Genomic DNA, 23,709 nt, shown 5'->3' on the forward strand with positions numbered 1-23,709 from the left:
CCTCTACCACTCTCCCAGGCAGATCATTTCAGACCATCACCACCCTTTCAATAAAAAGGTCTTTCCTCACATCCCCCAATAAACCTCCTGCACCTCACCTTGACCCTATGACCGCTTGTGGCTGACCCTTCAACTAATGGGAACAGCTGCTTCTTATCCACTCTGTCCATAACTCTCATAATCTTGTATACCTCGATCAGGTCGCCCCCTTAGTCTTTTCCACTACAACAAGAACAGCCCAAGCTTATGCAACCTCTCTTCATAACTTAAATTTTCCATCTCTGGCAGCATTATGGTGAATTCCTCTGCACCCCCTTCAGTATAATCACATCCTTCTGATAATAAGGCAACTAGAATTGCACACAGTGTTCCAGCTGTGGCCTCACCAAAGTTCTATACAACTCCATCATGACCTCTCTGCTTTTGTAATCTATGCCTCAATGATAAAGTTGTGTCCCATACACCTTTTTCACCATCCTATGAACATGCTCGTCCACCTTCAGAGATCGGTGGACAAATACGCCAAGGTTCCTAAAGTTCTAATCAGAATCTGAGTGCCAAGTTACAATATAGCTTGAGAAAAACTTACCGGAGAGATTTTTACCAGTACTAAATTAACAAGATGTTGCACATATCTTGTCATACCACCATTTTCACACTCTGTTGCCAAAATATTTCCGCTGTTCATTCTGGCACGATCTTACATTTCTGCTGACGGCACAGCCCTGCCACGGGTTTCCTGGCAGCAAGGCCTGTGTCAACAATAGTGGGACCATAATATCCCACTGCCAGCGAGTGGCATGTCACTTCCCACCACCATGAAATATGCCACACAGAGGGAGAAAAATCTAGCCCAGTGCTTCCGACATGCTTCATCTTGTTTCTGAAAAGTTTGCCTCTATTTGTTAAAATATTCTTGGAAATCCAGATGATTGATGGCATTATACTGAAAGTAATAGTAATTATTTTGGAAAATAATCATATGATTCCTCACATGACTAATCTGACTACCCTCAACGGTGGGTGGGGAGTTTTATGACACAGATCGCCTGAGTTACTTAAAGGGCCCAGTAGATGGGGGTGGAGAAGGGTAAGCAGGGTTGATTAAATGGGGGTGAAACAACTTTTGGACCGAGTAGCTTTTACTTGACCAAAGTACTTGCACACAAATATTTTTAAATGCACAAGAAGCAATGCAGCTTGACATTTATTGAAATAGCCACTTTCATTTTCTCAACGCAATCTTCAAAATAGAAACTCCTTTTTCAAATGTCCATCAGGTGGCAGAATGTAGTTATTTATCTGAGTCATTGAAAAAGTCTTCCAAATAAATTCCAATAGTTTATAGATTTGATTGAAAAAATTTGTATCTTAGTGCAATAAACTATAATTCAATAACTTGTGATCAGTACATGGCTTCAAACTGCAATGACATTTGGATCTTAAATGCTAGTTTTAAAACAGAAGTTTAATGGCAGTTTGAAGATGTAAATGGTCCCAGTGGCCCATTCAGTGAGACACAGTCCAATCATTCTCTGGTCAGGTGCAGATCAAAATGGTTCCTTTTCCATTTCCAATATTTGTGATGATCCCTTTAAAAAAGAAACGCTGCTTTCGTAAAGAGTATTTGAATAGATTATTTTGGCTATTTTCATTTCAAATTACTTTTCTTTATTCATTCATGGGACTTGGGCATTGCTGGCTGGCCAGCATTTATTGTCCATCCCTAGTTGCCCTTGTTCAGAGGGCAGTCAAGAGTCAACTATATTGCTGTGGTTCTGGAGTCACATGTAGGCCAGAACAGCAGATTTCCTTCTCTAAAGGACGTCAGTGAACTAGACTTTGTTTTCTAACAATGGTTTCACGGTCATCAGTAGACTCTTAATTCCAGGTTTTTTTTAATTGAATTTAAATTCCATTCTCTGCCATGGCAAGATTTGAACCAGGGTCCCCAGAACATTAGGTGAGTTTCTGGATTAATAGTCCAGCAATAAAAGCACTAGGCCATCACCTCCCTATGTACAAATGTTACCTTTAATGCAGCTTGCATGCCAAGTAAACTTGTGGAAGATTGCTTTGTATTTGGCAAGTTGGTGGAGATACATATAATATGCAGTTTGACCTCTTGAGATGAGCTGGTGTCGTAACTGATTACTGCCTAGTAGCCATGTTCGAATTAATCCAGTAATGATCAGCTTCAGTAGGTCGCGTAGCCAGGAAATCCCAAAACATATATTTGTAAATCCAATATCCTGCTGCATGAAGGGATTCCTGTCATTTGAGCACCATACTGTACTAGTACCCTGTTTCCATCAGTTGCTGGCTGGTAGTGGATAACCAGGTTGATTTGTGCACTAAGGAAATATCAAATATTTTGATGCAAACTGTAAAGAAATATTTCATTATAGAGAAAAAAATAATCTTTTACAAGCTAACATTATTGTGAATAGCAATAAATACACCAGAAGTGTAACAGTTTCAAACAGTTTAACCGTCAAGTATATCTTGTGCTGAAAAATGTAGAATGAGAAAGAAAATTAAGTTTGCATTTATATTACATCATTCATTACCTCAGGATATCCCAGAGCTAATGAAGTGATCCTGTAATGTTGACACTGTTATAGCAAACATAGCAACCAATATGTGTGCAGCAAACTCTCACAGAAGTGATGATGTATTTGTTTCAGAGATATTTGCTATGGGATAATGGTCAGGATACTAGCAAGAAGAGTCCTTTGAACTAGAGCAGTGAGACCTTGGGTATTCATCTGAGAACTTACCTTGGTTAACGCCTCATCTGAAAGCTGGTACCTCTACACTGGACTGTTGGCCTGGGTGATGTGGCATAGTCCCTGGAGTGCGGAGTGAATTCATGATCTCCTGACTCAGGTGGAATTGCTACTAATGAGAGGTCATCAAAACTGGGGGTATCATCACTTTCCATTTCTAAGTGCCCCATCCAATGGAACAACCTCCCCCCAGACTCCACCAGTCCCATCCATCTTCAATACTTTTCCATCAAGTGAAAAAAGTCCAAAAGAAAAGTATTTGTTTGGTGCACCATGATTTTCCTGCTGGGTTGCTGGCAGCAGTGCCCCGGAGATTAATATTTAATTCCAGAATATTCATGGGCATTCCTGAAGAATAGTTAGCTCTCCAACAAAATGCAGGAACATGGGGAAAATACTGCAAAATGATAACTATTCCACGTCTATTATTTTCACTTATGTTTGCAGAAGACTGGATGGCATAGTGGCACAGAGTTTAGCACTGCTGCCTCACAGTGCCATGGACCCAGGTACAATTCTGGCCTCAGGTCACTGTCTGTGTGGAGTTTGCACGTTCTCCCCATGTCTGCATGGGTTTCCTTCAGGTGCTCCGTTTTCCACCCACAGTACAAAGAAGAAGTGCAGGTTAGATGGATTGGCCATGCTAAATTACCCCTTAGTGTCAGGGGGACTAGCTAGGGTAATGCATGGGGTGAAGGGGATCAGGGCCTGGGTGGGATTGTGGTGGGTGCTGAATCAATGGGCTGAATGGCCTCCTTCTACACAGCAGGATTGTATGATAATGTCTATTTGACCAATTTAATTTAAATTACTTATAAAAATGTTTTGCATTTTACAGGCGATAGAACAGTGAAATGTACACCAGTCTTCAGCAAGGGGGATGGAAGAGGAAATGACTGGATTTAAGCAGTGTTGATTAAGGGTGTTAGTACAGTTCAAAGACTGATTTGGTCAGAGTTGACAAATAGAAAAGGAACTGTTAAATTGCTGGGAGTTTACTGTAGACGCCTAAGGAGTGATATGGAAATAGCAAAGAAGGACAAGGGCAGCAGATAGAGTCATAGAGTCATAGAGGTTTAAAGCATGGAAACAGACTCTTCAGACCAATTTGTCCATGCCGCCCTTTTTATTAAACCCCTAAGTTAATACCAATTGCTCGCATTTGGCCCATATCCCTCTATAACCCATTGCACACATGTAATTATCTAAATGCTTTTTAAAAGATAAAATTGTAACCACCTCTACTACTACCTTTGGCAGCTTGTTCCAGACGCTCACCGCCCTCTGTGTGAAAAAATTGCCCCTCTGGATACTTTTGTATCCCTCTCCTCTCATCTTAAACCTACGCCCTCTAGTTTTAGATTCCCCCACCTTTGGGAAAAGATATTGACTATCTACCTTTTCTATGCCCCTCATTATTTTATAGACCTCTATAAGGTCACCCCTCAGCCTCCTACGCTCCAGAGAAAAAAAACCCCAATCTATTCAGCCTCTCCTTATAACTCAATCCGTTAAGTCCCAGTAGCATTCCAGTAATTCTTTTCTGCACTCTTTCTAGTTTAATAATACCCTTTCTATAATAGGGTGACCAGAATTGCACACAGTATTCCAAGTGTGGCCTTACCAACATCTTGTACAACTTTAACAAGACATCCCAATGTTCAGAACTTCAATGTTCTGACTGATGAAACCAAGAATGCTGAATGCCTTCTTCACCACTCTGTCCACCTGTGACTTCACTTTCAAAGAACTTTGTACCCCTAGATCTCTTTATTCTGTAACTCTCCCCAACCCCCTACCATTAACTGAGTAAGTCCTGCCCTGGTTCAATCTACCAAAATGCATCACCTCACATTTGTCTAAATTAAACTCCATCTGCCATTCATCAGCCCTCTGGCCCAGTTGATCAAGATCCTGTTTCAATTGGAGATAACTTTCTTCACTGTCCACGATGTCACCAATCTTGGTGTCATCCAAATCATTAATATAAATGACAAATAACAGTGGGCCCAGCACTGATCCCTGAGACACACTACTGGTCACAGGCCTCTAGTTTGAAAAACAACTCTCTACAATTTTTGTATCTCTTTAGATACCTCACCATGGATCCCGTGAGATTTAACTTTATGCAACAACCTACCATGCGGTACCTTGTCAAAGGCCTTGCTAAAGTCCATATAGACAACATCAACTGCACTGCCCTCATCTATGTCCTTGGTTATCCTTTCAAAAAAACTCAATTAAATTTGTGAGACATGATTTTCCACTCACAAAGCCATGCTGACTGTCCCTAATCAGTCCTTGCATCTCTAACTGCCTGTAACTCCTGTCTTACTGGGTCAATAGGAATAGTGATATAGAGTCAGAATTTTACAACACAGATGCCAGGCCTCATGAAGTGTTATGGTGGAAATTAAATTCAATTAATCAGATCTGAAACGTAAAAAATTTCAATGATGGCAAGCATGAAACTATCAGCAATTGTCATAAAAACTTCAGGGAAGGAAATTTATCATTCTTACCTAAGTCTGGCCAACATGTGACTCCAGATCAACAGCAATGCAGTCAACTCTACCACACGAACCTTCACCGACAATGGCAAGGTCTGCAAGACAATACAGGCTACAAGATGAAGGCATGTAAAATCACTGGCACCAACGCATCCCTCCCCGGTGAGCTCAATGGCCATTTTGAAAAAGAGGTCAGTGAGAGCATGTCCTCCACCCCAGAAGCCTTGGATGAACCTGAATCTGAGGTCACCATTGCAGATGTCAGAGCTGCCTTCTTGAAGGTCAACCCACAGAAAACAACTGGCCTGGATTGGGTACCCGGACAAGCACTCAGATGCTGCACAAACCAGCAGATGGGGGGAATTTGCAGATATCTTTAACCTCTCTTTACAACAATCTGAAGTCCATACTATCTGCTTCAAGAAGATGACCATCATCCCCTTACCAAAAAAAAGCCAAGCAGCCTGCCTTAATGACTATCATCTGGTGGCTCTGACATCCATCATTATGAAGTGCTTCGAAAGGTTAGTCATGGCACGTATCAAACCTGGCCTCCCAAATTGCCTGGATCCACTACAGTTTGCTGACCGCCGCATCGGGTCCACAGCAGATGCCATCTCCCTGGCCCTGTGCTCAACCTTGGAACACACCTAGGTAACAAAGACACTTATGTCAGACTCCTATTCATCGATGACAGCTCGGCCTTCAACACCATTATTCCTATGAACCTCATCTCCAAGCTACATGGCCCTGGGGCTCCTCCTTTTGCGACTGGATCCTGAACTTCCTAACCCATAGACTGCAATCAGTAAGGATAGGCAACAACATCTCCGCCACATCCTCAACACCGGTGCCCCACAAGGCTGTATCCTCAGCCTCTTACTATACTCCTTATACACCTGTGACTGTGTCCAAATTCTCCTCCAGCTCAATTTTCAAGTTTGCTGATGACACCACCATAGTGAGTCGGACCTTAAACAATGACGAGACACAAAGAGATAGAGAATCTGGTGAACTGGGGACAATAATCTCCCCCTCAATGTCAACAAAATAAGGAGATAGTCATCAACTTCAGGAATTGTAGTGGAGGACATGTCCCCGTCTACATCAATGGGGACAAAGTAGAAATGATTGAGAGCTTCAAGTTTTTAGGTGATCCAGATCACCAATAACCTGTCTTGGTCCCTCCGTGCCAACACTATGGTTAAGAAAGCCCACCCATGCCTCTACTTTCTCAGCAGACGAAGGAGATTTGGCTTGTCCACCATGACTTCCACCAATTTTTACAGGTGCATCATAGAATGCATTCTTTCTGGTTATATCACAGCTTGGTATGGCTCCTGCTCTGTCCAAGACTGCAACAAACTACAAAGGGTCGTGAATGAAGCCCAGTTCATCACTCAAACCAGCTTTCCACCCACTGACACTTCCCCACTGTCTTGGAAAAGCAGCCAGCTCAATTAAAGACTCATGCACCCTGGATATACTCTCTTCCACCTTCCTCCATTGGGTAAAAAATACAAAAATCTGAGGACATATACCAACCGACTTGAGAACAGTTTCTTCCCTGCTGCCATCAGACTTGTGAATGGACCTAACTTGCATTAAGTCAATCTTTTTCTGTACCCTAGCTACGACTGCAACACTACACTCTGCACTCTCTCCTTTCCTTCTCTATGAATGGTATGATTTGTCTGTATAATGTGCAAGGAAAAATACTTCTCACTGTATGCTAATGCACGTGACAATAAATCAACTCAAATCCTAACTGCCCTCTGAAATGGCTGCAAAAAGCCACAGGAGCAAATAGAGATAAACAACTTTTGGCATCAATGCCCCCAAACCATAGAAGATTTTTAAAAATCTATGTACTGAGACTAGAGGGTGCAGATGGTGCCAAACACTGGGGGATAGCACAGAAGAAGGAGTGGGGTTGGGACCTGGGCATGTTGCTCTAAATGATCATTCTCATCTTCCACACTGGCAGCCAAAGCTGCAAATCTGAAAGACCAAAAAGGTCAATCAGACTGAGGGTTGTTTTAAAAGCCAGTTCAGTTTAAGGTTTGTTTCACTGAGTTGCTGCATTTCTTCACGCAGCTTCATTTCATGATTCTGACTTTTAAAGGAAAGTCTGCAGTAAAATCACTAAAGCTGCCCAAAGGTCAGCTGCGGCATAGCATCTGAGAGTGGCAGGTTAGAGGAAAGTTTGGGGACAAGTTACAGGGACAACTGGGGCAGGTTGTGGTGAGTTGGAGGGGGTGTCAAAGGAGAGGTTTGGAGAGATGGGGAGGTTAAAGGATCAAAGAGCGGGGTTAGTGGGTGGTTTGGTGATTTTAGAGGGGGTTTGGGGGAGGTTATCTAGGAGATTGAATAGTTTTGTAAATGGAGTGATTCCTTTGCAATCACTTTCCTAACATCAGTTGATTGCTCTGTGATTAATTATCCTTAGAGAATTCAGCTTTGTAGTTCCAATTTCACTATTGCTGCAGTCACCCTGCTTACTGTATAGTTAATGAAATACAGATGTAGTAAGAGAGAGAGCAGTGGATTGCAAGAGGTCGTAAACAGATTGATGAAATGGCAGATGCAGTTTAACTTGGCTTTTAAGAGAAATTAATATGTAGAGACAGTATAATCTAAATGGCACTATTTGGGAACGGGGGGAGGTGGTGAGGGCTTATTTTCACATCTTTTAAGGGCAAGTTGATGAGGTAATTAAGAAACCAAATTGTACACTTGTTTTTGTAAATGTGGACACTGATTATAAAATCTAGGAAATCATGTTAAACCTTTACAAATCTCTGCTTAGTCCTCAACTGGACAATTGTGTACAATTCTTGAAGAAGTATGTGAAAGTCCTGAGGAGGGTACAGAAGGGATTCAGCAGGATGATACCATGACTGATGGTTATGTGGAGAATCTTAGAGTAGGGAAGGTTATGGGGAGACCTCATAAATGCATTCAAAATCATGAAGTAGCTGTTTCCACGTAGATCTAAAGAGGAAATGAGGAAAGTTATTCACATTATTCTAGTGTTAAGATCTGCCTGGAAATGCTGCCTGGAAATGTGTTGGATTCAGGTTCCATAGGAAGTTTCAAATGGCAATTGGTCATGGACTTGAAAAGAATGAATTTACAGGATAATGAGGAAAATATTGGAGTGTGGGGCTAAACTGGATAGTTATTTCAAAGAATGAACGCATACAATGGACCAAATGGTCTTTTTTTCTGGCTGTCATCAATCAATGCTTCTTAATTGGCTGTTTCTGCTTCAGTTTTGGTGGTGTTGGCATCACACTTCTATTCTACAATATTTTAAATGAATGAAACAGCAATGTGATAATGACCAGATAACTTTTTTTTAAATGATGATGATTGAGAAACAAGCCATGATGTTGGGGATAACTCCCCTGCCCTTCTTTCAAACAGTGCCATGGGATCTTTTAAACTCATCCAAAACAAGCAAACAGGATCTTGTTTTCATCTCTCATCCGAAGGCCCACAACTCCATCAGCGAGAGATTCCCTCCTCGCTGCAGCACTGTCCTCAGGCCCCAGAATGTGTTTTGAACCCACAACCTTACGGTCCATAGACGAGCGTGCTACCGCCCAAACAGCAGCTCACATCGACTGGCAGCTCACACCTCCAGAGCCACAGCCTGACTGACAGCTGATGTGGCACCCCCACCGCCCCACAAATGATGTGGAGTTGCTGGTGTTAAGACTGGGGTAAACACAGTAAGTAGTCTCACACAACGCCAGGTTAAAGTCCAACAGGTTTATTTGGTAGCACGAGCTTTCGGAGTGCTGTCCCTTCAGCAGGTATCACTCACCTGATAAATGGAGGGACCACTGTAGCAATAGTGAAATTGGAGCTACAAAGGATATTCTCTGAGGATTCAAAGCTATTCTCTAAAGATAATTAATCACAGAGCCATCAACTGAAAGAGATTGAAAAGAAATCACTCCATTTACAAAACTATCCATTCCCTGAGATAACCTCCCCCCCCCAAAAGTCCCCTGTAAAATCACAGGGGGTGTTGTGGGACTCCTCACTGTGCCCGGCCCACAGGCTGGGACCAGCTGTCCTCAGCCCCGCCCCCTGCCAATCAGAACCCACTCCTCTGGCTCTGATTGGTTAGAGCCTGGAGCCCCGCCCCCCTGCTCAATGCGGACCGGCTAGGGGCAAGCCCGGGGGGTCACTATCCGGAGGGGTGAAGGCGGCGGCTGCGGCTTGAGGAGCGAACCGGCTGGCCGGAGGGGGAAAATGGCACCAAGAGCTGGGTGATTTTAAACCCCGAGACCACCCCGGACAAGCCCATCACTGATGGCGAACGTGAAAGTGGCCGTGAGGGTCCGACCTCTCAGCAAGAGGTGAGGCAGGGGGGAAGGGAGTGGAGGCGGTGAGGGTGAGGGTGAGGGTAAGGGTGAGATAGGGTGGTGAGTGGATAGGGTGAGTGGAGGAGGAGGAGGAGGTGAGGGAAAGTGGAGGCGAGGAGCGAGAAGGGTGACAGGAAAAGCAGAGCGTGTTGAGGGGAGGGGATGGTGGACAAGAGGCAGAGTGAAGGGTTGGTGAAAAGGACGTTGGCCTGAATAAAACTCAGATAGGTGTGGGGTGGGAGTCGGTGGTCCCTCACTATGGGGGGGGGGGAGGTGGGTTAGAGGGGATTTGTGGGGGGGGGTGGGGTGGGACGGGAGAGAAGTGTTTAAAATGTTGATGATAAAGTTGGGATTGTGCTTTTCTCAGACTGAGACCTGTCAAAGTGCTGCGCTGTCACTGAATTATAAATACAGATCTCTGCGATTTATTGTCTCTCTTCAAAGTTAATCTTCATAGTTAACCCAGCTCATATTCAGATTGGAATTGGTCTCTGACTGGTGGCAGATTCTAATGAACTGATTTTCTATTGTAAGAGAGATTGTACATTCAGACTATTTAGTGAGACCACAACTTCAGTTTGTATTGTTGCTGGGAACGGAAGTTTGGGGTGGGGGGAGGGGGCTGGTGCGAGGGAGGACAGAACAGACCATCGGCAATAGTCCTCTTTTAAAATGTGCTTCCAAATTTGGTTACGACATACATCTGGTTGGCATCTGTCCTGATAGTTTAGAAAGGGACAGTTAAACCCTGCGGGGAGCTTGGGTAAAGACATAATTTAGCGTTGGTGAGCTAAACATTGCATGGAGTTTTATTGTGCCAAGATCCCGGGAAGAAACACCATTAACGTCGATGTGTAATTTCCTTCGATCAACAACCAACAAAAATGTAAATTTCTAGAATTTTAGTGATTTTAGTTTTATTTGTATAAAGTTGATTTTTTAAAAAATGGAGCAAAGTTTATGCAATATTTTAAGGAACTCTATAAGATAGATTCCAAATAAGTATTCTTTAGGAAGATTCAACAAATATTTGTGCTCAGACTTCCCCTAGAGTTTGGCACAGTATAAACTCTTCTGGTATTCGAACCAAAAGATCCGTGATTCTGCCATTGAATTGGAGGTCAGGAGAGATTGCTGCTCAGAGATACTCCACAGAAGAGGTTCAGTGTCCAGATTGTCTTTACCTGAAATAACGATCTGTGATTTTAGAGGAAGTAGTTTAGCATATACTTTCGAGTTGTAGAAGGGTCAAAAATCCTGTTTGTTAGTTTTGGAAAAAACTAAACTGAATAAGAATGACATTCTTCTACCAGTGTCTCCTTTTAGATGGTCCTCTTTGCCCAAGTCATCTGTCCTTGTATCTGCTTCTTTGGCTTGGTGCCACTTGTTCTGATTTCACACAGGAAGAGAGCCTCGAGTTGTTTTATGGTGTTAAAAGCCATTATATAAACATAAATTGTTTGCTTTCTGATTTGTGTTTTCACTCAAATTAGCAAAACCTTTGGGAACTGTGCCCAAGTTCTTCTGACGTTGCACTTTGTGTTATTGCGGATTTACTTCAAACTGGCCATTTGTACATCCTGTGTTAACACTTCTTAAAAAGTCACAGAAGGCAAATGATATTTATGTTGCTACCATGGGTAACAGTAAAAGAATCAGCATGTCACTTCTCAGTGTGCTTTAAGTACTTCAAATACTTATTTACAGTAATCCAAGGAAATGTTTTCTGTCAACCAGAAAAACTACAGGTGTTGAAAATCTGAAATGAAAACAGAAGATACTGGAAACACTCAGATCTGGCAGTATTTGTGGAGAGAGAAGAAACAAGAGTTAACATTTCTGGTTAAAGATCTTTCAGTTCTGATGAAAGATCATCAACCTGAAACATTTAACTCTGTATTTGTGCATTTCAGCATGTTTATGTTTTCATTTCAGACAAGTTTGGCTTGTTTGGAAAGTTATAGGGAAAGTAATGTGATCTGCAAAAAAAGTATGAAAAAATTGGAATGATGAAAAATTCACCAATGGCAGTCGAATCTCGTTACAAATTACATTGAAAATTACATTTTCTACATTGTTATGCAACAGTTTTACAATACTTATTCATAAATTATGGTAAATCCTTATTCCTAGTTTTGTAATCATAGAAACATAGAATCTCTACAGTACAGAAGGAGGCCATTCAGCCCATCAAGTCTGCACTGACCACAATCCCACCCACGCCCCATTTCCATAACCCCACATACTTACCCTGCTAATCCCTTGGCACTAGGGTCAATTTAGCATGGCCAATCAACTTAACCTTCACTCCTTTGGACTGTGGAAGGAAACTGGAGCGCCCAGAGGAAACCCATGTTGACATAAGAACATAAGGAATAGGAGCAGGAGTAGGCCATCTGGCCCTTCGAGCCTGTGCAAACTCCACGCAGACAGTGATCTGAGACTGGAATTTTCTTTTTATTTTCTGTACTAAATTAAGGTAGCAAATTTATATATAGAATCAACATAAAATAAAATTCAAGTTGAAATATTAAAATGTATTTAAATTTCCTTTACACTAATTCTATCTGGAGTTTTAAGTTGTCCTTTCCTCAATCAGTGGCAGAACCCCACATCATTAGTTCCAGACTTAACTTTTGAATTTTGTCCTAGTTCTGGTGCTTCGATTAATCTTTTAATTACTGTCATTGTCTCCTTATGTGGCTTGGCATTGCAATGTCCAGTTATACTTCTGCAAAGCAGTTTGGGATCTTAAAGGCACTCCAGAAATGCAAGTTGTTGTTAAAAGAGATCACTCACAGTAAAGGTAAATTTTAAAAGGCCTTTGGATGCAGCTCTATCCTATTGACCTTGTAATCAAAATAATGCACTGGCCATGTGATTTTTGGCTTGTGAGATGATTCTGACCTTGCTGGTACCTTGCACGTTGTTAACATTTTCTACTACTATTCTCAGGTTCTAATGGGTTTAGATATTAACACACCACTTCATTATATCAAAACTTCCTATTCTGGTTCCCAATTGACAGAAGGCAGGCTTGAATTGTATAATACCTTTCTCAATCTTGGGATATTCCAATGCAATTTAGAAACAATGGGGAAGTTTTGAAAGAGTCCGACATTTGTATAACTACCAGACGTTTCACAGCCAATCAAGTACCTTTTAATGAGCAGCTCCTGTATAATGTTGGAATCATAGCCAGTGAGCACTCAGCAAGCACCCCTTCCATTCAGCCAATGAGCACACAGCAAGCACCCCTTCCATTCAGCCAATGAGCACACAGTAAGCACCCCTTCCATTCAGCCAGTGAGCACTCAGCATGCACACCTTCCATTCAGTCAGTGAACACACAGTAAGCACCCACTCCATTCATCCAAATGAGCGCAAAGCAAGCACCCCTTCCATTCAGCCGATGAACGTACAGCAACCACTCTCTCCATTCATGATGTGGAGATGCTGGCGTTGGACAGGAGTAAACACAGTAGAAAGTCTCAACACCAGGTTAAAATCCAATAGGTTTATTTGGTAGCACAGGCCATAAGCTTTCAGAGCGTTGCTCATTCATCAGGTGAGTGGGAGTTCTGTTCATAAACAGGGCATGTAAAGACACAAACTCAATTTACAAAATCATGGTTGGCATGCGAACCTTTACAGGTAATCAAGTCTTAAAGGTGCAGACAATGTGAGTGGAGAGAGGGTTAAACACAGATTAAAGAGACTTATCTGGGCTTGCAGAATCTCACTAACTGTCCTGGCTGGAAATGATATACTGTGCTGGTTTTCTAATAGAGCCAGAGCCCAAAATGTTTAAGCCAATGAAGGACTTTTGAAGTTAGTCACTGTTGTAGCGTGGGAAATATGGCAGCCAATTTGATCGATGGAAACTGCCACAAAAGAGCATTGTGATACTTACCAGACAATTTGTTTTTGTGGTGTTGATTGAGGGATAAAGATTGGACACTGGAGAGAATTCTCCTGCTCTTCTTCCCAAGGGATAGTTTTATATCCCCCTGAGAGGGTAACAGTGCTCCCTCAGTACTGCTTGGGAGTGTCAGTTTAGATTTTTGTGTTTGCATCCAGAATAAGAATTCTTCTACAACCTTGAAACTGGTGCTATTAGTGGTTATGTTGAGCGCTTCATAGCATGTACATAGTGCTGGTCGAAATGTAACCTAAGGAGACACTGATTTGGAGACCCAAATTTTTGGTAGCACTTGAAAATTTATTTACCATAATCTGGGATGTTTTCCTTCTGTGGGCCGCTTGGGCACTGCCAACTGCATTCACTGCTCTGAGATTACTGCCACTGATTTTGATGGAGGTGCACACTCTGGCGAGACTGAAGAACTTCCCTCTGCAGAAGCTAATATTGATGCCTGCAGGCATGTCTCTGGCAGCTTCCTTAAATGTTGCAGCAAAAGATTGAAGAGTTAGGGGACCATGATATACCTTTGCTTTATGCTGCTGGTTGCATTTAGCCACAGGCACAAACACATCCAACCAGGCCATCTGCAGTAGGTGTGGGAGTTTGGCAAACTGCTTGGACATCCAAGCTTGGAAAGCGAATGCCAAAGACTAAGTGGACTCTCAATGTCAAAAGCTTCAGTTATGTCCATGAACTGCAAAATGTTGCTCCCTGCATGTTTCTTGTTGCCTTGCTGTGGACACCGTTATCAGCTGACCCACAGTAAAACCACACTAATTCTGGGAGGTCATCATCTCTGAGGCTGTCTAGCAGACAGTTTAATGAGATCCTTTTAAGGACCTTTCGTGCAATTGAGAGACGACATATTCTTTGGTAGTTGCCCCATGCATTTGTGGTTCTTTATGCTTCCAGAAGCTGACTATGTTGGTATTTGTGAGGGCCTAAGGAACTTTTTTCTGAAACCAGATGCTCTTGAAGACCACTGGAAGTTTGTCAACAAGTTTTGCACCATTACAGTGCCAAGTAACCTACTGACCCAGATGAGAGATTGCTCCAGTTGAGCCACAGATAACACCTAATTACCTTTATTATTGTTTGCTATCATTAGTGTCTTTTTATATGGTGGCTTTCAAACTGGTTGCAGCTCCAGATTTTCTCATTTTAAAAAACAGGTACAGTACAGTACAAAAACCCTCTTTAAAGATGGCTTGCCTTTCAGAGAATGAAAGAACAATGCCTTACACGTGGTGACACAATAGTTAGCATTGTTTCTTACTGTGCCAGGAAAATATTTATAGGATCAAGAGAAATCAGAGAAGCTAGGTTTGATTCTAGCCTCGGGTGACTGTCTGTATGGAGTTTGCACGTTTTCCCTGTGTTTGCATTGGATTCCTCCAGGTGCTCTGGTTTCCTCCCACAGTCCAAAGATGTGCTGGTTAGGTAGAATGGCTATAGCAAATTGCCCCTTAATGCCCAAAGATGTGTACGTTAGCATGGCGTAATGAGGATGGAGGGGAAGGAGTAACTTTTGGAGAGTCGGTGCAGACTTGACGGGCTGGATGGCCTCCTTCTACAGTGTAGAGATTCCATGGTTCTAATAGCATAGGGCTGTTGGAGCTGACAGATCTGCTATAGAAAACTGACCTGTCTGCTGCCATCCTTCTCATAGCCTATCCACTTTTGCTGTTTTGAATAGCTACTGTGGCACAAATCAAAAATGCTTCTTGTTGAGGTGTGGACTGCCACACTAATGCACAGTCGTGCGCAGGAAAACCTTTGCTTTTCTCATGTCAAAATACTGATGCTGGTACTTGTCAAACTATGTGTGAATGTCATCTGTGAATAATGTTCAGCACCATTCATGACTGCTCAGATACTTAAACAGTTCACGTCCAAATGCAGCAAGACACAGATAATATCCAAACTTGGACTGACACGTGGTAAATAACATTTGCGCCGCACAAGTTCCAGGCGTTGACCATCTCAACAAGAGAGGATCTAACCATTGCCCATTGACATTCAATGGCATTACCACTGCTGAATCCCCCACTGTCAACTTCCTGGGGGTTACTATTGTTAAGAAATTGAACTGGACTAACCATATAAAGACTAGCTACCAAATTAGATCAAAGGCTACAAATCTTGCAGCAAGTAACTCACTTCCTGACTCCCCAAAGCCTGTCCATCATCTACAAAGCATAAGTCAGGAGTGTAATGGGATACTCTGCAATTGCCTGGATGCGTGCAGCTCCAACACTTGAACCATCTGGGACAAAGCAGTCCTCTTGATTGCTACCCCTTCCACAAATATTCAATCTCCACCACCCTCGAACACTGGCAGCAGTGTGTACCATCTACAATGCACAGTAGGAACACACCAAGGTTCCTTTGGCAGCACCTTCCAAACTGACGATTACTACCATCTAGAAGGACAAGAGCAGCAGATACCTGAGACTACCACCACCTGAAGGTTCCCCTCCACTCACCATCTTGATTTGGAAATGTATTGCCATTCTTTCAGTGTCGCTGGCTCAAAATCCTGGAACTCCTTCCTAAAAGCACTGTGGGTGTATCTACACCTCAGAGGCTGCAGAGGTTTAAGAAGGCAACTCGCCACCATCACCTTTTCAAGGGTACCTAGAGATTGGCAATAAATGCCAATAAATGCGTAGCTGGCATTTACATCCTGTAAATTACTTTTTCAACTTTACAGGAATTGCAGTGAGGAGGCCAGGCTACAAGAGCAGTAGAATAATCAAACTCAGGTGGTGAAAGCATGGAGAAAAACTACAGCGAAGATAGGCTTAGCAGGGACAGGTAATGGAAATAGGTGGAGTTTGTACGGTTGGATTATGCTCAGTTGATATAACTGTTTTAAAGTCCTTTAACACTAGCATTTGTCACTTTTCAATTTATTAGGATAACACATTGGCGTGGCACAGTGGTTAGCAGTGCTGCCTCTCACTGTCTGTATGGAGTTTGTACATTCTGTGTGAGTTTCCTCTGCGTGAGTTTTCTCCGGGTGCTCTGGTTTCCACCCACAGTCCAAAGATGTGCAGGTTAGGTTGATTAGCCACGATAAATTGGCCCTTTGTGTCCCAAGATGTGTAGGTTAGGGGGATTAATCATGAAAAATGTGTGGGGTTACAGGGATAGGGTGGGGTGGTGGGCCTGAGTAAGATAGTCTGTCAGAGAGTTGGCGCAGATTCGATGGGCTGAATGGAGTCTTTCTCCACTATAGGAATTTTGTGATCAATTAACATAAACCATCTGAATAATAATAAATATTCGCACCTTTAATACCATAGAAAAATTACAGCGTTGAAAGAGGCCGTTCAGCCCATCTTAGTCATTCCAGTCTGAGGGCTCCTGTGTGCCCTTTCTAGTCTCACCTTCCTGCATCTGGCCCTTCTGGTACAGATCCAGGTACTTCTGAAAGTTTAGGGTCTCTGTCCCCACAACAACTCAGGCAGCAAATTCCAGACATCATCACCCTCTGCGTAATAAAGTTCTTCCTCATATCCTCTCTACATCTTCTGCCTAATGCTATCTTAGTTTAATGTTAGCAGTTATCGTTCAGGACAGGAGAACACAATCTGCTCATTGTCAGAGATGTCATCTTTCCGATGAAACGGTAAATGGCAGCCCTGTTTGGTCTTTTGTGGACAACAACATTGTTGCACCTGAAATAACTAGGCAGTGAATCTGCAAATCATTTAGAGAGAGAAACCCACCAACAAAGTTTTAGCTTGCCACAATATAAATGAGCATGAGTAAATCACCAGCTATTGACCGCAGTTTGCATCCAATTGATAAACAATTAACAAAGGGCCCGTGGTGTATTTGAAGAAGAGTAGGGGAGCTCTTTTAGCGTCCTGATCTACAATTATCTGTTAACCATCATCACTAAAACAGGTAATCTGCTCATTGCTGTTTGAGCGATTTTGCTGAGCAGACATTGACTGCTTCACTTGTCTATAAGCCAACAGTGACTGCATTTCAAAAGTAATTAATTTTATGGGAAGGTGTTTTGGGATATCCTGAGAATGTGAAAGGCATAATGTAAATGCATATTCATTCTTTTAACTGTTTTAAAGCATCCCCATTAAGAAAGCACATATTTTATATTTAATAAAATCTTATTTCTCTTGTAATCTAACTTCGGCAGGAGTAAAATTATTTCAAATGCAGATATGAAGTATCTTGTTAATAAGATACAAATTCGCCAACAGCTATGGGTTCTGTTTCTTCTCTCCATTTGATTTCCCTTCCATGTAGTGACTATGGTAAGCACAATTAACCACCAAACCGAGATAGTCTCAACACTTGAGGGACTTTCTGGTTAGGTGTTGAGTTGTAAACTGATTGAACTCTCTAGGTGCCAAGTGAAGATAATTAAAGATTATGTTATTGCCAGTAGTTTGGAGCTGAAGACCATAGTTATGTTATGAGCCATGGATGTAAGAACAGTTTTAAAATGGGGTTTATTCTTGTATGTTCACAGGAAATGGTCACATTAATGATCATGAAACAAAAGTTGTTTGCCTTCTTTCTAAATGGTTTTAGTAATCTGCTTATTGTACCAGAACACTGAGTCACTCAAATGGATGGAGGATGGGTGGATTACATTCATGTAGCCTTTTAAGAACTTCATGTTTATGGTTAGTTTTTCAAGAAATGTTTGTGCAATTATGTGATGAAAAAAACTAAAAATGCTTTGTCAAAATTAGTCAAGTACAAATGATGAAAAGTGAAACAAAGCATATTAGACTGAATTTTGAAATGTTGTGTCAGTTTTATTCTTCTTTGTATAAAGGCAGTTTTGATGCCAGGATAATCCCATTGTAAAATATGTTTACTTTTCTCCTCTAGAGAAATTGCAGAAGGATCAAGTATAATTGTACGTGTGGATGACAAGATAGCCAGCATCAAGAATATAAAGGTAAGGGTCCCTCCCCTCTGTTTGGAACTGATTGTACTAGTGTACTCTAATCCAGATAAATTGAAGATTTTGTTTATAAACATTGTTTTGACAAAAGAGCCTTTCTGATTCTGAGCTTGATATATGTGAGAATAAAAAAAAGTTGTGGTTTTTTTAATACCCTGGACATAGAATCTTAGCACAGAAGAAGACCATTCAGCCCACAGTCCCTGTGCTAGCTCTTTGAAACTATTATCTTGTTTGTCCTATTTGAAAGAGTCATTTGATTAGTCTCATTTCCCTGTTCTTTCATTTTTTCATTTTGAACTACTTTAGTCTCCGTATTTGTCGCTACCACTTGGGACTTCTTCAGATGCTCCGCTTCTTCTTGCTGCTGTTCCTGATCTGAGAGTATTTGGAATTCTCTATCCCAGAGCACAGTATACATTCAAGGCTAAGTTAGACTGATTGTTGATCTACAAGGGAGTTTAGAATTAAGAAGGCAGGCAAGAAAGTGGAAGTGAGGACCCAGCAGAGCAACCATGATCTTATCAAATGGGAGCCACAAGCTCAAGAAGCTGAAATGCCTATGCTTGCTGCAATTTCTTATTTTCTTCTGAGATGGGATCAAGTCAGTTTCAAAAAGAACTGAAGTGTTACAGATTTTACTGTCAAGATCAGTGATCATTCCAAAGATGTGCAGGTTAGGTGCATTGGCCATATTAAATTGCCCTTTAATATCTAAAGATGTGTAGGTTAGGGGGATTAGGGTTAATGCATGAGGTTACGGGGATGGGTAAGATGCTCTTTCGAAGAATTGTTGCCGACTCGCTGGGCTATACTTCAGCACTGTGGGGTTCTATGATTAAAAAGAAGGTATTTTGGCTAGATGTAGGTACGCTTCAACAGTGAAAGCTGGGGATCCAAAACCAATGTGCCTTGGATGACAAGTGAGAGACTGAATATGATGAAACAAAGATGGACGTTACAAGGATGTAGTCTCTGGATTATAGCTGAGCCACATGCAAGTTGGCAAAGGGTACATAAAATTAGAGAGATGAATACATGACTCAAAGACAGGTATGGGAGAAGTAGATACCTGTTCGGAGGACATTGACATCAGTACTGGGGAAAGTGGGGGCTGTACTGTTGGGCGGCCTGCAGCTGAACTATGCTGGGTCCTTGCGGATCGTGTAACTAGGAAAGTAGAGAGGGCTTTAAACAAAAGAATGGGAGTGTATTCAATAGCTTGGAAAATTGGGAAGTCAGAATTAAGGTAGGAATGCAAGATATTGAGCAGTTTGAGTGTAAACAAAAAACTACAGGTTGAGACAGACCATATGAGCATTTTTTTTACACTAAGGATTCATACAAGAGCCCTGATTGGGTGGGTGGGTGCGGGGGGGGGGCGGGCGCGCGGCGGAGGGGTGTTCCAAGAACAGAAGATTTAAAAAAATCAAGGGTATATGAGGGAGCAGTGGCACAGGATAGTGAGGGGGAACTTGACTGTCATAATCCGACAGGCCAGGGCAGTAAACACAAATAAAAATATGCAACAGAGAACAAATCCAAAATTGTAAACGTCTGTAAAAAGTCAAAGCTAAATGTACTTTATCTAATACACAAAATAAAAAATAAAACACAAAACAAAACGGATGTCAGGGGTAAGTTCTTTACCCAGAGGGTGGTGAGGGATTGGAATGCCCTGCCTGCTGCAGTTGTAAATGCGCCTAGTTTGGGGGCGTTTAAGAGATCCGTGGATAGGTTTATGGATGAAAAGGGATTGGTTTAGGTTAGAGGGTCATTGTTTTTTAACTGGTCGGCGCAACATCGTGGGCCGAAGGGCCTGTTCTGCACTGTTATGTTCTATGTTCTATGTTCTATTATCAAAGATAGTAAACCTTTTTGAACAGTAAACAGCATAGACAGTTTAGAGTGAAATTTATACTTTCTGTCCTTGAGGATGTCCATTGTTAAGCATATCTGGAGAAATGTTCTCTGTCTAATTCTGATATGACTAATTGTAATGCTTTTTTTCAGAAGTATTGTTAGTGACTGAGAGTAGTCAGGATAAACAGGAAGCCTGAACTTGTAGGGAAATAATTCTTGATATAGGGACTTTAACCCACTGAATGCTGAAAACTCTTAGCTTTGAATTAGCAGCTTTAGAGTAAGGAGTGGAAATCAGACCTTTTATATAATAGTAACATTTTATTCAAGAAACATACTTGCAGCCTGAAGACCAAAATGAAGCATGACTTGCATCAAAAAATTAACATCTAGACAAAGTAATCAATTTAGAAACATGGAAACAGTTGGCCACCGTTTAGTAACAAAAACATATATTACCTATGACAAATGTGTAATTTTCATAATTTAAGACTTCTTTGAGGACCTGAACCATGCAGGGAAGAGGTATTTTCCTGTTCCATCACCCACCATTGGTGGGACCTTTGTTCTGCAAGCAAGGTGTGGGATGGAGTTGGGCTCATATCTTTGGGCAGCCAGGTACCAAGGCTGGGTATTTAATAGACTTGCCTCAGACTTGGGGCACTTTATCCCAATTTTAGGCCCTCTAATTCTTGCCCCTCCCTCCCACCCACCTCACGGCCCATTCATGTAAGCTCATGCTTCCCTTCCATTATTATAGCCTCTTAATTATTCCAAATTAATGACCACTCATACCAATCCACCCATCATCCAATATCCTTATACCCTCCATGCCAATTCACCCATTATCCACCATGGGCAGACCTCAGGAATCATGTTGAGATTAAATAAAATAAAGTTCTAAGTATTTATTACAGCCTTCACTATTTTTTTTTCAAATTCCCATTCATGAAAGTCCAATCAAAACTTTAAAACCCGCTAAAGTACTTAATCCCTTATAAACAACTTAGTCATAATACCACATTAAAGTCAACTACTTCTTTATAAGCTCTTTGAGCTATGAATCAAAATGTAAACTTGGAACTCCCTGCTGTGATAATGATAGGTTGTGGAAAGTAACAATGCATTAATGATAGCCATTGGGGTAATGTCATCAAACAGCTATTGTAACTAATAGAACAATTTCATTTTACTCCCATTCATTGACGTGGCAAGGATGTTTTTTTTTAAAGAGATGGGGATTTAAATAACTTCAGAGTTTGACAGTTCTAGAGATCTTATACACTCTTCAAGAACATCTGTGCCTATTCTAACAATTTATAACTCCCTTGCCGCAGGTTAAGGCCTTTGAAATTGGGGCATGTTTGAATTTTGTACTAAGTTCAAATGACCCTGTTGAGTTCAGGTTGTCTTCATGTGAGTCACACTCTGCCTTTTCACCTACTGGCAAAAATAGGATCTGTTGGGAATTGAGGTGACTATTGAATCCAAATACTACTGCCATTTTGGAAGGGAAGTGGAGGCTCCATGGCTCTACAAAAATACTAAAAGCCCATTTATAGTATTGTACATTAGAATTAGAGCAAGGCTGAGTAAAACTTGGGGAACAGTTTTTAACTTCTTAATCAACACCTTAAAAGTCAAACAAAGGACATTACAGAACAGAAACAGACTGTTTAACCCAAGAGATGTGCCAAGCTTTTTCTCTACATGTGTGGCACTTGGTATAACCCCACCATTCTCCTCCCTTGCCTTACCCTGCCTAAAAAAAATTCTTATTCCAACCAGTAACAAATTCCTTTTTAAAAGTAACCACATCAGTCTATATAAGATGCTTTAACAAAAATAAGAGCACATGGCATTGGAAGCAACCTATTGGTTTGGAGGTTAGTCGCAGAGAAGGAATAATACATGTGTACTCAAATTGGGATGTGACTGTTGGTGTCTTACAACCTTTCGTTAGATTTTATTAATGACATATGCAGGAATAGATAACTTTATATGCACATTGGTTGATAACACTAAGGCCTCAAAGTAAATAGTGTAGTTTGGAGCAGAAAATTACAAAGGGACGTTGGCTGATTAAGTGAGTGATTAAAGTTTTGGCAGATAGAGCTCAGCATAGGAAAGTGGAAAGTCATCTGCTTCAGGTCCAAGAATGATAGATCATAGAACTTTCCAAATCGTGTGAAGGCAAGAAGATCCGAGAAATTGAGAAGTCCAAGGGGAAAAAGTCACTAAAATCTAATGAACAGGTACAAAAAAACTTAAAAGGTGAATGGAATATTAGTATTTATCTCAAGTGTGTAACTCCAATAATTGTATGTTGAGGAAGAATGAATTTGAAGCTAGCCTGTACCTTAAAACAGGTTTATTTTCAAGACAGCCAAGTTACAGACTCTCCCAGGCACCCGGTGTGAACTGGTTTATATACTTGTACAATGGTTCACATATCCTTTCCCACTTTGGGACAGCTGTGCTTACTTATCAACTTCACATTATATTGCAACACACATTGAACAATAACAAACTATCCCAGAATACAAAAGTGTGAAAGTTCTTTTACAAAAACACAGAGCTGGAATACTGCATTCAATCTAGTGAGGATATTATACCCTTTGAGAGGGTGAAGCGTAGATTCATGAGAATGATACTAGAGTTCAAAGTATTTAATATGAAGATAGGTTGCATGCAGTTGATGTTATCTACATGGACTTCAGTAAGGCTCACATGGGAGATTGATCAAGAAGGTAAGAACACATGGGATCCAGGACAATCTGGCAAATTGGATCCAAAACTGGCTTAGTGACAGGAAGGAGAGGGTGATGGTCAAACGTTATTTTTGTAACTGGAAACTTGTGCCCAGTGGTATACTGCAGGGATCAGTGCTGTGACCTTTGTTTGTAGTGTACATTAATGATCTAGTTGGCAAAGTAAGAAGATATGATCGCTAAGTTCACAGATGACATGAAATTGATTACAGGAAGATATAGATAGGCTGACAGAACAGTGGCAAATGGAACATGTGGGTTCATGAATTTTGGGAGAACTAACAAGGCAAGGTGGTAGTGGGGAGTCCAAATCCAGACACACAACTTCAAAATTAGAAGTAAGTTATTTGGGGTATATTGGAAAACACTTCATTTCACAAAGGGTAGGGCAAATCTGGAACTTCCTCCTCAAAACAGTTGTTGCAGCTGAGGGTCAAATAAAATTACAAAGCTGAGATTGATAGATTTTTCTCAGGCAGGGCAGTAATATAAAATCTCCACAGTGCAGAAGGAGACCATTTGGC

The 23,709-nt window shown here is 41.5% G+C and overlaps 1 protein-coding gene across 1 annotated transcript in view; it reads left to right on the top strand.

Annotated features, from left to right (window-relative positions):
• Positions 1 to 9,602: 9,602 nt before the first annotated feature.
• The window catches only part of LOC145352698 (stAR-related lipid transfer protein 9-like), a 300,938-nt gene continuing 286,831 nt past the window's right edge, over positions 9,603 to 23,709 (top strand). Inside the window, exons 1-2 of the mRNA XM_080202937.1 lie at positions 9,603 to 9,672; positions 18,476 to 18,545. Of these exons, the coding sequence (XP_080059063.1) occupies positions 9,626 to 9,672; positions 18,476 to 18,545 (117 nt within the window). The 5' untranslated portion in view covers positions 9,603 to 9,625. The remainder of the gene's footprint in view (positions 9,673 to 18,475; positions 18,546 to 23,709) is intronic.

Source organism: Carcharhinus amblyrhynchos, chromosome 14 (genome assembly GCF_965287045.1).
Source record: "Carcharhinus amblyrhynchos chromosome 14, sCarAmb.v2.hapA, whole genome shotgun sequence".
NCBI classification, from domain to species: Eukaryota; Metazoa; Chordata; class Chondrichthyes; order Carcharhiniformes; family Carcharhinidae; genus Carcharhinus; species Carcharhinus amblyrhynchos.